Consider the following 15,453-nt stretch of genomic DNA (forward strand, 5'->3'; position numbering starts at 1 on the left):
TGTTCTGACTTCTTTCCAGTTATCTCACTTAATTTTCAAAATTATCTTTGAGACATGTATATTATTATCTCCAATTGATAGATGGAGAGACTGAGCCCCACACAGGTTGTTAGTTTGCTCAAGATGATGATGCAGGATATGGCAGAGATGAGAGCTGGACCCAGGTGGGCTTACTGCTGACCTCGTTCTCTTCCACCCTGTAACACCCATGAGGGTGGTACATATGCTTTCTCCTCTATGAGGTTGGTGCAAAAGTAATTGCTCTCTTTGCCATTAAAAGTAATTACCCTTACTTTTGTAGCAACCTAATAGTTCTCTTTTAATAACAAAGTGTTCCTCTCTGTGCAGACCCCTGCTTCATTGACAACTAGAAAGGGCATGAATGTCACCCTTTCTCGTCATTGGTTCCCAAAGCATTAGCTGACTTTGACTTTGCAGCATTTCTAAGCTATGGATGTATTGAGGCTGAATAATTCTTTGAGTAAGGACCGTCCTGCGCATGATAGGACATTTAGCAGCATCCCTGGCCTCTACCTATCAGATGCCAGCAACAGCACTTCTCTAGATATAGCAACCAAAAATGTCCTCAGACACTGGCACATGTCCCCTGAGAAACAAAAATCACCTCCAGAACTACCTAGTAAAGAGTACAATGGTGACCTAGCTAACTCCAGGGGTCCCATTTCCTTCTCTAGAAGAAACCAGCTGCCAAAAATAACGATCTAATTAATTCATTCACCCTGAAGTGCAAAGGTGAGATAAGAGATTCAGTTTTTATATTCTTATAGGGGATGAGTTCTTGGTATGCCTCATGCCAGATGAACATAAGCCAAGTTGTAGGGTTTAAGGCAAGAATAAGCAGAGAGTAAAAAGTGTCACAATTGAGGGCTCCTGAATTCACATCACACCTGTACCTGATTCATCTGCTTCCCAGAGGGAGTAACCCACCCTATGAGTCTAAATTCATGTAGACATTTCAACTATCCAAAGCAATATTCTGTTAAAAAGATATTTTGTTGGCCGGGCGCGGTGGCTCAAGCCTGTAATCCCAGCACTTTGGGAGGCCGAGGCGGGTGGATCACAAGGTCAAGAGATCGAGACCATCCTGGTCAACATGGTGAAACCCCGTCTCTACTAAAAATACAAAAAATTAGCTGGGCATGGTGGTGCATGCCTGTAATCCCAGCTACTCAGGAGGCTGAGGCAGGAGAATTGCCTGAACCCAGGAGGCGGAGGTTGTGGCGAGCCGAGATCGTGCCATTGCACTCCAGCCTGGGTAACAAGAGCGAAACTCCGTCTCAAAAAAAAAAAAAAAAATATTTTGTTGTTGTTTTCTATGGCTTGAAAGCAAATTGGGACCAATGAGTAAAATCTAAGTTTTAGATAGAATCTAAGGGTTGGATAGAAAACCATCCTTCACTGATGCAATCACTCATTCACTTATGGGTTCAATCATTCATTTACTTATTCATATCTCCAACAAATATTTGAACAAGGTGGGCTCTGTATAGCAATGGGATACAGTAGCAAACAAGACAGATTTGACCTGCCTTCAGGGAGCTTACAGTCTTATCTAGAGGACAATCAAGTACATAGCAAGTACAATTGCAAATTGAAATAATGTATACAAAAGAGAAATGGGGGGGGCTGAGATAGAAAATAACTTTGGCTGTGGGTAATTTGGGAGGAGTACGTGAAGAGGGTAGAGTAATAGAGATGACCCCTTCAAAGAAGAGCATTGGAGCTGAAACTAAAAGAATGAAACTAAAAGGAAAGAGATATAGGAACAGGGGGAGTCATATACCAGGGGGAATGAAATTTCAGGCCCCCCGAAGAAGGAAAGAATTTGATGAGTTAGAGAACAGGGAGAATAATTTTGGCTTTCAAGTCCTAAGCGAAATGGACAGTGATGGGGTAGGTCCGAGATGGAAACCAGATAGGTCATTGCACTCTATGAGTCATCACTGCGTGCAAGTTCAAGTACATGCTGAGCAGAACTTGAGGGAAGTGTTGATGAAGAGACAAAAGAATATCATAAAAGCTTAAACTGAAACTTCTCCCCAATCCTTTGATTCGATCAGATTGTACTGTGATGGAAACACGCTCAGCTCCTAAGTGTGTGGAATAGAAATGGTTCCCATACAGTGTGGTCCTCATGGCAGGCTAGTCACAATGACTGTGCTGGTAGAGAGTCTAACATGAAGAAGAAAGGTTGAAAAGTCAAGTGTCTCAGCCACTTAAGGATACCAAGACCAGGAAACCCTTCCCTGACTGAGAAATTGGACCAATGACATGAAAATTCTTCCCACCTCAGACTTCCGTGATTCTTCTAGAAAAGTAAAGTCCAGCTTTACTTTTCTTTCTGACAGTGCCAATGTAGCTTTTCTGAAAAAACAGTGGATTTTCTTTCTGTCTTTCTTCTTTCTTTCTTTCTCTTTCCTTTTCTTTCCTTTTTCTTTCTTTCTTTCTTCTTAGTGGGAAGTGGTCACAGCCACGAACTTAAGCGAAGAAAGCAGGTTAAGATTTGTCCATTCTTGGCTAATGCAGTTAGACATTTTCGAGAAACGGCAATGAGAAGTGGTCATTATCCATTATCTGCATGAAATATTTCAGAGAGAGAAGCAGCATTTGCCAAAAAAGAGAAAAGATGTTTGACTTCAAGCCAGGCAAGAAAGAAACAAGATCACCTTCTAGCTCTGTGGGATGGCTGTGCTAATGATGTTATTTCAAGTAAAATTGGAATATATGTCTGAAAAAATACAGATGGTGTAGCAGCTTCATATACTTTCTGAAGGTCGTTTTGGACAATGATTCACTGTCCCTTTTCTTGGCATTAAAAAAAAGAAAGAAAGAAAAGGAAAAAACCTCTCCAGTCTTGGAAGGAACTGTATGCGTGTATGTTTATATATCTTTATGTGGAATCAATGTATAGAAAATAAGCATGTATGCCTTGCTGCAAATACTTGCTACCACTTGAAAAATCAACACCTAAAAATCTTAATTTGCTAGAAAATTCTCCATTCTATTGTGCAGTTCCTGTGTTCCTGTTTTATTTCACTTTGTTTTCTCCTCTGTTTCTGATTTGTGACTCTCTGGGTCTGAGGATAATGTAAGGATAATGATTTCTAAACTGGAGCTACCAAAAAGCTTATGAAGTGGCCCCCTTCTCACCCTTCTCCATGAATATTTTCTCACTCTGCTTTTTTCAATTGTCACCAAGACCTGTCTCAATAATAATATACGCTGGACTGAAATTCTAGGTAGCTGAATATAAAGCATTTTCCTTGGAGACCTTCTGCTTTAAACATTTGTCACCTCTCTCAATGCAAAGCCCGAGGCCTCTAACAAAGACCTTTTTTCTCAGACGGTGGGTTGCTTTATTTCTTGAGGATTGCAGACATTACCATTATGGCTAATGACCTAATAACTTGCTATTTGATGTTTGTACATCACTTCTATGGCGGTTACCGGCACACATACTGCTGGCTCCTTGTACAAGTGATTTAATATTAAATAACAAATCCCAAATTGGAGGAAGCTCTTTTCTTATGCAAGACACATAAACAAAGCTGGTTCTTATCTATTGTGAATACCATCTAAAAGCTGTTGGCTTGCAGTAAGATTTAGGGATAGCAAAGAATGCAAGATTCAACTGATTTCAGCCATCTGCGGGTTCAGGTTGAAAATCAGATGTACAGTGGCTGGAAAGTGTCTAGAACAGGGCTGAGAAGTTGGGAGGTAGCCCTGCTACCTTGGTATTTCACAAACCTTATCACGTGCAATACTCTTAAGCATCTTAAAAAGTAGAGGCTATTATTATTCCTATTTTATAGATGAGAAAGCTGTGACTTTGAAAGTTTCAGTAATTTTCCCAAGATGACACTAAGCAGTAGCAGATCCAAACCAAGGTCTACCTGATTCCAAGGCTGAGGGACCACCTTATCTACCCTGTTTTCATGGGTCATTTCCTGAATCAGCTATTTATTTCTCTCCTGGTTGGTGTTTTCCAGTATAAACTGGGAGCAACCATCTAAGCCATAGGCATTTCATCTCTTGGTCTCTGGAGAGGGCAGGGGGTGAAAACCCTCAAAGGTGTATTCTCTTTTCACATACATTGGTGAACACAGGCATAGAGAAGCAGATTTTCTCTAAATATCTCTCTACTAATTAACAGTTTTGCAATTTACATCCAAGCTTCTCAAACTTTCTTGAGTATATGAATCCTCTAGGGACCTTGTTAAATGATTGCTTTTCTGTAGGCTTTGGGTGGGGCCGAGAGCCTGCATTTCTAACAAGCTCCCAGGTGATGTTGACACTGTTCATCAACCCTACTTGTACAGTATAGGTTTACAATACACTTTCTCTCCCACTTCCTCTTTTGTCTTAATAGGATCTTTTAGTCAGTCAGGCTTGGGATGGTCATTCCTATTTGAGATTGACAGATGAAGAAATGGGTCAAAGAGCTGATAGGAGCGAGAACCAGAAAGTGGAGAAACTCACAACATGTGATTAGAAACCGTTTTATATTCCAAAGAGCTGTAACGCTGGCCCAAGAAAACAGCAACAAGTGTGTATTAAGTGTTCAGACACACCCCACCTGATTTGCATCCGAGGTACATGTAAAACATTCCAGTTAACCAAACAATCTTCAGGAAATTGGGGGGAAAAAGAGAGAGAGAGAGAGAGAGAGAGAGAGAGAGAGAGAGAGAGAGAGAGACTGTTGTTTTGATGATCACCAGAAATTGCAGAATACTGGTGGGCTCAAGATGACCCCCCCATCACTGTACCCATGCCTTCTCCAGCAGTCCTTTAAACAAAGAATTCTATTTGCTTTGTTCTGACATTCAGACAGAGGAGGGAGCAAACTCTTCTCTCTCAATCCGTATACATAAGTAACATTTATGTTACATGTGGCATGCCAGGGATAAAAATCCATGCACCACAAATTTTATTTTTCTTTTTGAACATTTTTCTGTTTAAAAATGTGCATGAACGTAGATAACTTCTCCCGCCAGCAAACACGCTAGGCCCTGGCCTGTGGTACCTGGATTCTCTGTAAATAAATTCTGTGCTCAGGAATGGTGCAGGGATTCCACAGCTCTCTAGAATTCCTCTGTCCTGAAACAAAAAGCAGACGGATGCCTCCACACGGCCCTCCAAGAGGCCCTCACTCCCGGCCTAGCTACCATGGGGAATAGCACAGCTTCCTTGAACACTGAATCCTGTATCTCTTTACTCAGCCTGCCAACATGCATGCCTATTAGTGCCAATAATAATATACATATTAACAGACTTTTAGACCACAGTCACCAAGACGCTAGAGACTCATGACAGGGAGCCCTTACTCCGAGTCATCATTTTTTGTACCTACTGGGTACACGCCGAGAAATTCTCGCGATCTCCTAATTTTGTCTGCCTTGAACACTGTGGCATCTTTCTGTGATTTTAAACAGTCATGTAGAGGGGCAGATTGGTGAAAATGATCCTGTCACCATCGGATATGTTTTTAAATGAGGTCTTGGTTGAATTCTGGTTTAGTTTTTAAAAATCAGCCTTCTTGAGTTTTAAATTGTTCTTATGTTATAATGGTTCCACCTATACTGCCATTTGGAAAACTGTCAGTGTTTTTACTGTAAACACTACTGTGGATTTTCAAGGTGACTACAGAAACATATGCCTAGGAAAAGTCTGCTATCTAACACCACACCACCCATGAATTATTTTGCACAATTTCATTTAAATCATTCTGACTAGAGGTTTGGAAACAATTGAGGTGGTATTTTTTTTAAATAATTGTTTTCCTCTTTTTGTTGTTTTTTTGACAAGGTCTCACTCTGTCACCCAGACTGCAGTGGAGTGGTGTGATCACAGCTCACTGCAGCCTCGACCTTCTGGGCTCAGGTGATCCTCCCACCTCAGCCACCTGAGTAGCTGGGACCATAGGCATGCACCATTATGCCTGGCTATTTTTTAAAAAAATTTTTGTAGAAACAGTCTTGCTATGTTGCACAGGCTGGTCTCCAACTCCTGGGCTCAAGTGATCCTCACCTCTCAGTTTCCCAAAGTACTGGGATTACAGGTGTGAGCCACCATACCCAGCCATTAACCTTTCAGATAAAAAGAAATTTCTCTAGGAAGAAAATGAAATGTAAGAATTTATTTCTAATTTTTACCCACATACAATTAGGGTAAAACATATGCATCATATATACTTCCCCATAATATTTCTCCTTTTTTAAATGAAGAATTCAGGAGAAGACTACTCTAATATGTACATCTAATACATGTGTAACGTTGTTTACCACAGATCAGCTAATGGACTTTATCCATGATAAAATTAGTCCATACTTTCGAAGTTCCCATGTGTGAGTCTTTGTTGAATGAAAGTCTGTTCACATTAAGGGCATAGATTCTGATGCTTTGTGGTCTTGTTGCTTATTTGTAGCCTTCATACTTAGAAGTATAAATCCACAGCTCAAAGAAGTTGGGCAGCAAGGAAGTTGGTAGTTGGGTTGTTCTGTAAAGATGATTTATGGGGATGCTCTGGTTTTATTTTACTTTATTTTATTTTATTTTATTCAAGACAGAGTCTCACTCTGTCACCCAGGCTGGAGTACAGTGGCACAGTCTCGGCTCACTGCAACCTCCGTCTCCCAGTTCAAGCGATTCTCCCATCTCAGGCTCCTGAGTAGCTGACATTACAGGCATGTGCCACCACACCTGACTAATTTCTGTATTTTTTTAGTACAGACTGGGTTTCACCATGTTGGCCAGACTGGTCTCAAACTCCTGAACTCAGGTGATCCACCCACCTCAGCTTCCCAAAATGCTAGGATTACAAGTGTGAGCCTCCACGCTTGGCCAATGCTCTGGTTTATCATTGAGTGAAGTTGATTAGGATGATTGTAATTCACATCCAATCTACATGGGGTGAGGGTTGGGAAATCTTTACCCACCAGAGGTATCAACTACACTGCTGAGGAATGCAGCCAGAGTTTACAGCTGGAATAATCCTTTTTACTGTTTTATCCATTCATTCATTCATGCAAATAGTTTGTGGACATCACTCCGTGTCAGGATGTGAACTGAGCACTGGGGAGGAACATTCTGACTGCATGGGGATAGATATTCCAAACTTACCTTTAGTAGAAGACGACATTAATCAATAAACGAATGGGCTTATTTCAGAGTCTGGTAAGTGCTTCAGGGATTTCATACCGTAGGGTGATGTGATGGAGGGTTACACAGAGCAGGGGAGACTGTCAGGAAAGGCCTCACTGAGAAGGGCCCATGAGAGCTGAGACTTGATGGAACTTGCTATATGATTGTGCAGAGGAAGAACTTTCTGGTCAGAAAACTGCAATGACAGAGAGCCCAGTCAGGAGAAGGATTTGGGGAGTCAAGGAGGAACAAGTACACCATTGTTTCTTTGGCATGGAGAGCAGGCTGTGGGTGCTGAGAAAGGAGCCAGAAGATTGGCCGAGGACACATCCTACAGGCTCTTGTAGACCATGCTAAGGGTTGAAATTTTATTGTTAAGTGCAACAAAAAGGCACTGCAGGAGTTAAAACAGAGTGACATCATGGCCTAATCCCTTTTATAAAGAATCTTCTAGCAGTTCCCTGAAGAGCAGACTGTGGGAAACAGAAGCAGGAAGCTCATCGTCCAACCTAGTAGACAACATGGTAGCCCAGGCTAGAGCAGTGGCCATGGAGTGGGAGAGAAATGGTCTCTTGAGTCAGTAGTTCAGTCAAAGAATGGACCAGGTTTGCTCATGAATCAGCTGTTCCAGGAATGAGGACATCTCATGTTGCCAGAGTCAAGCTGGGGAAATTGATGAAACTGGAAATTTAGGTTGGAAAAGGAAATTTTTGCCGTATTGAAGTTTGATCTTGGACCCCCAATCAACAAGGAAGTTCTACAGAAAACAGTTCTTTCGTGCTGTGCTTTGGCATAACTATGATAGTTTTCCTTCATTAATAAGTATTCATAAGAATAAATTTGCCACTCATCCACTCATACTAAGACTTACACATGATCCAATCTTATTAAACAAATCATCAATAGAGAGACTGATATTCATTATCTACCCAGATGACCCCTATTCTGGCAGCCTTTCCTCTCTTGCCCCAACTGCCAATGGCGAACAAAATCACTTAAGCCAAGAAAACAGTTGTATGATATTGAAATGTGTTTTGTTTTTTTTTTTAAAAAAAAAAACTCCTTGGAACCCTCAGTCATTGTTAAAATACACTCACTGTGACAGATGTTTGGCATTTTTTGTATGAGGCTTTTCAATGCCTTACCTTTTCCAGTGCATGAGATTTAGTCTGCTTTGCAGAGGAAAACAGACAAAAAGGGTCTCTCAGCACGAGTTACTCTTCTGTAAAGGTTATAGTAAACATGTCAATGCCTAATTAAGCAGAAAATTTTATCTGTATTGTGGGGGAGGCATTTGCTGTCTCTGACTTTTCTTCTGGGGAATCCATTTAGAAGGACAATGTAGATTGTGAGGTTGAGCTGGTCCGGAAAGCTCTGCTTCCAAATGTCAGTGAATAAAAGAATACTTCTTTTCTCCTAGTTTGCAGATCACTATATTGGGTGGGCATATTGTACGTGCCTGCGTGTGTGTGTGTGTGTGTGTACACGCATGCACATGCACACACACGGGCGCACACAGTAGAGTGCCTGTATGTATATTTCATCAACATACACAGGAAATAACGTAAATTACTTCCCAACTTCTTACTAAATGTCAGGCAAGGTGCGAGGCACTGAAAATACCGAGATGAATGAAACCTAGAAATATCCTTAGCCAATTGTGATGATGGAAAGCCCTTGTCCCCACCAAACCCAAAGATTTCTTCATTTGCTTCTTTGTTGCTGTGATTACGTTATCCATAGGTGTGGTCACCACATGTCTTAGTTAGCTTGGAACATCCTGCCTAATACCTGTTGACCCAGTGTGTGTTCCCTTTCATTCTTAACGTGACCCTATTTGATTGATGAAATTTGTCTAATTCTCTGATGTATTTTACTTGGCTCAGTAACAATGTATTTCATCAGTTGTTATTTAGTTTATTAATTTTATAACAGAAATTTTCTCCTTGAATGGTGTTCCTATTTTTTGCAAACATACAAGTTAATCCAGGAAAAAGAAAATGAGATGATGCCATCAGGAATAATCTAATTCGGCCATATAGTCATTTTAAACTAAAGTTTTCCTGCAAGTTGTGACCACTTCTTAATGGTTTTTTGACTAGATTGAGTAGTTGTTGTTTTTTCAAACCAATTTTTGAGACTAGGGACCAGTAACACCAATTTAATGAAAAATCCACCTGTCAATTTGCTAGAAAAGCAAAACACACCACACCAATAACAGTGAAATAACTAACACAACAATAAAACTCGTGGCTAGACTGAATTTACACAGTTCATCTTGTTTTACGGCATTCTGTCCCTAAAATCACGGGCTCTTATCTCTAGTTTTCCCATAGTTTTCCCCTCTGATGTGGTTATCTATTTAGTGACATTTCAGTGAAATTCCACTGCTTAACCGTTAGCCTTTGGGTCTCCTCAAAGGGTTCTTCTTCATTAGACTGACAATACAAAGAGAGTGCGGTCTCCTGTATTCGGGTATTCTCCCATCAGGCAGACTTGGGTGTATGTCCTGACTCTGCAATGCTAGCTGTGTGGCCTTGGATGAATTTCCTTACCCTAAAGCCTCAGTTTCCCTATCTGTGAAATGAAAATAATAGCTACTTCATGTGGCTATTAGACAAAATGAAAGAATGCATTTGCAGGGTTTAGCTTACTTTCTAGGAGACAGTAATTATTCAGTGAATATTCTTTCTCTTCAACAGCAGCAGCAGTGGCAGCCTTTGGAGTTGCTGGCAGTAGCTGCTTTATCCCAGCAAATCCCCTTCTCTTCTAATTCTCTGTTCCTGCCTCACAGGACAAACCTCCAGTGCATGGCCACTCCTTTCCCAAGCTTTGTCCTTTGTGACTGGAAATAACAGAGCTGCTCTAAGGTTTTGCCAAGTCGTTACCTGCCACAGAGAGGGGAGATAGAAGTTCCTAAAGAAAACAGTGCATTAAGATTGTGCAAGCCTTGCAAATGTAAAACTGGATCTCCTTTTCTTTAGGACTTCTTTGGTTGCATTTTATCTGCATGGTTCTGAAAAGGCCAGGTGAAGAAAATGAGCCCATAGGCATAATGTCACATTCCCCATCTCCATTGATGGATATTTGCCCATTAATTCCCTTTGCACCAGCTCGCTCATGTCTTCATTTTCCCTATGCAATTACTGGTCCTAAATCCTTTCAGAGAAGGGAAAGCATGCATCCCCAATAGCATTTTGCATCTACAAATCAAATATGTAATTGGCATCTCATGACGGGTACCCACAAATCACAGTGCATTTGAAATTACAGGCACAAGATCGAGAGGGCATTTTCAACCTTGTCTGGAAAGGTCTTCATAAACCTGTTGGAGAATAATAAGATAGTTGCGAAATCTCCCATTCTAACACCATTTGCGATTATTTTAAAATCATTATATTTGCTGAGCTTACATAATTTTTCAACTTATCAACAGAAGATTTTATTTGCATACCCCATAATCCTGCTGTGTGATTCTCTACAAATAAAAATGTTATAGCAAAAAGACAGTGGCTATCAAAAATATAATGGCTGTGCATCCAAATTACTTCTGAGCACTCAAAAATGATTTATTTATATGGTTATATGCCAATATATCCACGTGTCTTGGTAAACTTTACCATCTAGACGTCAAGAGTCAAATCTTAAGTCCCTATGAGCCAACATTATTCCCTGTAGAGATCTGACTTTAATAGGCTAGGAAATTCAATCCAGATTTCCTAAAAGTCATACACATGAATTTAGCAACTATCTCATTACAGGAATATTAGAAAGATATTCCTTAAACCTGAAAATTATTAACTTGGGATCCTAGGCATTTATAAAGAATTATGACTCCTGGCAATTAAAAAAAAAAAAAAAAACAGCAGTAGATGGCACGAAAGACACCATTTGGCTTTCCTGTGTCCACTGCTCACAGTGCATAAAAGTGTAGATTAAATCACTGTTCAGTTCGGCATGGGAAGCATTTAGTCCGTGTGGGGAGACTGGAATGGAATACGGAGCCTGATATTGTCGTTTCATCTCTTCTTCTTCTCTTGCAGGCTACGCCCAGGAGGAACAGCTGAAAGAAGAGGAGGAAATAAAAGAAGAAGAGGAGGAAGAGGACAGTGGTTCAGTAGCTCAACTGCAGGGTGGCAATGACACAGGGACAGACGAAGAGCTAGAAACCGGCCCGGAGCAGAAAGGCTGCTTCAGCTACCAGAACTCTCCAGGAAGTCACCTGTCCAATCAGGACGCCGAGAACGAGTCTCTGCTGAGCGACGCCAGCGATCAGGTGTCGGACATCAAGAGCGTCTGCGGCCGAGATGCCTCGGACAAGAAAAGCAACACTCCCGTCCAGCTTCCGCACGAAACGCACAACTGCATGGACAAAATGACTGCAGTCTACGCCAACATCCTGTCTGATTCCTATTGGTCGGGCCTGGGTCTCGGCTTCAAGCTGTCCAATAGCGAGAGGCGGCACTGCGACGCCCGGAATGGCGGCAACAAGAGCGATTTTGATTGGCACCAAGACGCTCTGTCCAAAAGCCTGCAGCAGAACTTGCCTGCCAGGTCCGTGTCGAAGCCCAGTCTGTTCAGCTCAGTGCAGCTGTACCGGCAGAGCAGCAAGATGTGCGGGACTGTGTTCACCGGGGCCAGCCGATTCCGATGCCGGCAGTGCAGCGCCGCCTACGACACCCTCGTGGAGCTGACAGTGCACATGAACGAAACGGGCCACTATCAAGATGACAACCGCAAGAAGGACAAGCTCAGACCCACGAGCTATTCAAAGCCCCGGAAGAGGGCTTTCCAGGATATGGACAAGGAGGATGCTCAGAAGGTTCTGAAATGTATGTTTTGTGGCGACTCCTTCGATTCTCTCCAAGATTTGAGTGTCCACATGATTAAAACAAAACATTACCAAAAAGTGCCTTTGAAGGAGCCAGTCCCAACCATTTCCTCGAAAATGGTCGCCCCGGCGAAGAAACGCGTTTTCGATGTCAATCGGCCGTGTTCCCCCGATTCAACCACGGGATCTTTTGCAGATTCTTTTTCTTCTCAGAAGAACGCCAACTTGCAGTTGTCCTCCAACAACCGCTATGGCTACCAGAATGGAGCCAGCTACACCTGGCAGTTTGAGGCCTGCAAGTCCCAGATCTTAAAGTGCATGGAGTGTGGGAGCTCCCATGATACCTTGCAGCAGCTCACCACCCACATGATGGTCACAGGTCACTTTCTCAAGGTCACCAGCTCTGCTTCCAAGAAAGGGAAGCAGCTGGTGTTAGATCCGCTGGCTGTGGAGAAAATGCAGTCATTGTCCGAGGCTCCAAACAGTGATAGTCTGGCTCCCAAGCCATCCAGTAACTCAGCAGCAGACTGTACAGCCTCTACCACTGAGTTAAAGAAAGAGAGTAAAAAAGAAAGGCCAGAGGAAACCAGCAAGGATGAGAAAGTCGTGAAAAGAGAGGACTATGAAGATCCTCTACAAAAACCTTTAGACCCTACAATCAAATATCAATATCTAAGGGAGGAGGACTTGGAAGATGGCTCAAAGGGTGGAGGGGACATTTTGAAATCTTTGGAAAATACTGTCACCACAGCCATCAACAAAGCCCAAAACGGGGCCCCCAGCTGGAGTGCCTACCCCAGCATCCACGCAGCCTATCAGCTGTCCGAGGGCACTAAGCCACCTTTGCCTATGGGATCCCAGGTACTGCAGATCCGGCCTAATCTCACCAACAAGCTGAGGCCCATTGCACCAAAGTGGAAAGTGATGCCACTCATTTCTGTGCCCACAAACCTGGCCCCTTACACTCAAGTCAAGAAGGAGTCAGAAGACAAAGATGAAGTGGTGAAGGAGTGTGGGAAAGAAAGTCCCCATGAAGAGGCTTCATCTTTCAGCCACAGTGAGGGCGACTCTTTCCGTAAAAGCGAAACGCCCCCAGAAGCCAGAAAGACAGAGCTGGGTCCCCTGAAAGAGGAGGACAAGCTGATGAAAGAGGGCAGCGAGAAGGAGAAACCCCAACCGCTGGAGCCCACTTCTGCTCTGAGCAACGGGTGCGCCCTTGCCAACCACGCCCCAGCCCTGCCATGCATCAACCCGCTCAGCGCCCTGCAGTCCGTCCTGAACAATCACCTGGGCAAAGCCACGGAGCCCTTACGCTCAACTTCCTGCTCCAGCCCAAGTTCAAGCACAATTTCCATGTTCCACAAGTCGAATCTCAGTGTCATGGACAAGCCAGTCTTGAGTCCCACCTCCTCAAGACCAGCCAGCGTGTCCAGGCGCTACCTGTTTGAGAACAACGATCAGCCCATTGACCTGACCAAGTCCAAAAGCAAGAAAGCCGAGTCCTCGCAAGCACAATCCTGTACATCCCCGCCTCAGAAGCACGCTCTGTCTGACATCGCAGACATGGTCAAAGTCCTCCCCAAAGCCACCACCCCAAAGCCTGCCGCTCCCTCCAGGGTCCCTCCCATGAAGCTGGAAATGGATGTCAGGCGCTTTGAGGATGTCTCCAGTGAAGTCTCGACTTTGCATAAAAGAAAAGGCCGGCAGTCCAACTGGAATCCTCAGCATCTTCTGATTTTACAAGCTCAGTTTGCCTCGAGCCTCTTCCAGACATCAGAGGGCAAATACCTGCTGTCCGATCTGGGCCCTCAAGAGCGTATGCAAATCTCGAAGTTTACGGGACTCTCAATGACCACTATCAGTCACTGGCTGGCCAACGTCAAGTACCAGCTTAGGAAAACGGGCGGGACAAAATTTCTGAAAAACATGGACAAAGGCCACCCCATCTTTTATTGCAGTGACTGTGCCTCCCAGTTCAGAACCCCTTCTACCTACATCAGTCACTTAGAATCTCACCTGGGTTTCCAAATGAAGGACATGACCCGCTTGTCAGTGGACCAGCAAAGCAAGGCGGAGCAAGAGATCTCCCGGGTATCATCGGCTCAGAGGTCTCCGGAAACAATAGCTGGTGAAGAGGACACAGACTCTAAATTCAAGTGTAAGTTGTGCTGTCGGACATTTGTGAGCAAACACGCAGTAAAACTCCACCTAAGCAAAACGCACAGCAAGTCACCCGAACACCATTCACAGTTTGTAACAGACGTGGATGAAGAATAGCTCCGCAGGTATGAGTTTGCTCCGAGGCATTGCGACTAGCCTTGTGAGGAGCTTCTTATAGGGAGATGGGTCTGCCTAGAGGCAGCTAGCGTCTCCCAGTGTCAAGCAGGATAGTAGCTTGCTGGAGTAAGATTTATTTTTATGAAAGACCAGAATGTGAAAAATAAGTCCTAATCATTCTCTCAAGTCCTCCAGTTTAGAGCTGGGAACTAGAATAAGATGGGTTTAGAGAGATGAAGTTCACAGATGACTACTGCATTTTCTAGGCTTTCATCGTCCATAATCCTGAGTTACCCAAGCAAGCTCCAGTGTCCAGCCAAGGCTATCTTTCATTTTAATTATTAGATACTAACTTCCGTCACCATTCCATTTCACCACCCCACCTTTCCATAGCAGTGCCAATGACTTATAAAGTAATAAAAAGGTTAGCAATGGAAGAAACACTGGAGCTTTGCTAGAAGTACTTATTATACTGAGATTTCTTAATCAGCTCGTGAATAGCTTAAAGTTGTCTTTATGATTGTTATTTTATGTAATAACTGTTTTTTTGCAGCTTACTTTTAGCAATTGCCACCTTCCATTCTCTTCTCCTTGGTTATTGTCTGCATTAAGTTTCCTATGAATGAGCATGCGCCCTTAACAGGATGGTAGAAAAATATTCTTCTTTGTAGAACATTGAGATGAAAAGAGAAGCAGCTCATTTTCTTCTCTCATCTTTTAGTTTTCTTGTGAATAGACCGGTATTAGAGTCTACCTTTAGCAAAGATGAGGAAATGCATGCCCTTGAGGTTTTATTTCTCATAAAGAAGCAAATGGCTTTCTGCACACTTATTGTTCATGTGCATGGCGTCCCACACCTTCAAGATAATTTGCATCATGTATCATAGAAGTCTTATGCCTTATATTGTCACCCATGCCCAGAGTATTTGTGTCATTTTTAGGAAACAGGGCAGAGGTCAAATGCCTTAGCAGATTAGTCTCACCAGCCATTTTCAAATGTTGAGTATAAGCAACGTTGTGTCTTAACAAATCTGTTTCATCTGCCTTTTTGGGTTTTCTCTGCTTCTTTTTCTCTCCCTTCCAGCATGATGCTTCCACACACTGAGGGCCCTCCTATGTGTTCAGGTGGTCCTCCGCCTTGGGCCATCCCAAGATGGGAACTCAACCTGAACTAAACCTTCTGT

At 43.0% G+C, this 15,453-nt stretch overlaps 1 protein-coding gene across 2 annotated transcripts in view; it reads left to right on the forward strand.

Moving 5' to 3' along the window:
• TSHZ2 (teashirt zinc finger homeobox 2) overlaps positions 1-15,453 on the forward strand; it is a 509,991-nt gene that overhangs the window by 270,353 nt on the left and 224,185 nt on the right. Inside the window, exon 2 of one of the 2 annotated variants that reach the window (XM_003932591.4) lies at positions 11,205-14,277. In XM_003932591.4, the coding sequence (XP_003932640.1) occupies positions 11,205-14,269 (3,065 nt within the window). In that variant the 3' untranslated portion in view covers positions 14,270-14,277. The remainder of the gene's footprint in view (positions 1-11,204; positions 14,278-15,453) is intronic. The other variant, XM_010343129.3, reaches the window with a different exon arrangement.

The sequence above is a fragment of the Saimiri boliviensis genome, chromosome 9 (assembly GCF_048565385.1).
Source record: "Saimiri boliviensis isolate mSaiBol1 chromosome 9, mSaiBol1.pri, whole genome shotgun sequence".
Lineage (NCBI taxonomy): Eukaryota > Metazoa > Chordata > Mammalia > Primates > Cebidae > Saimiri > Saimiri boliviensis.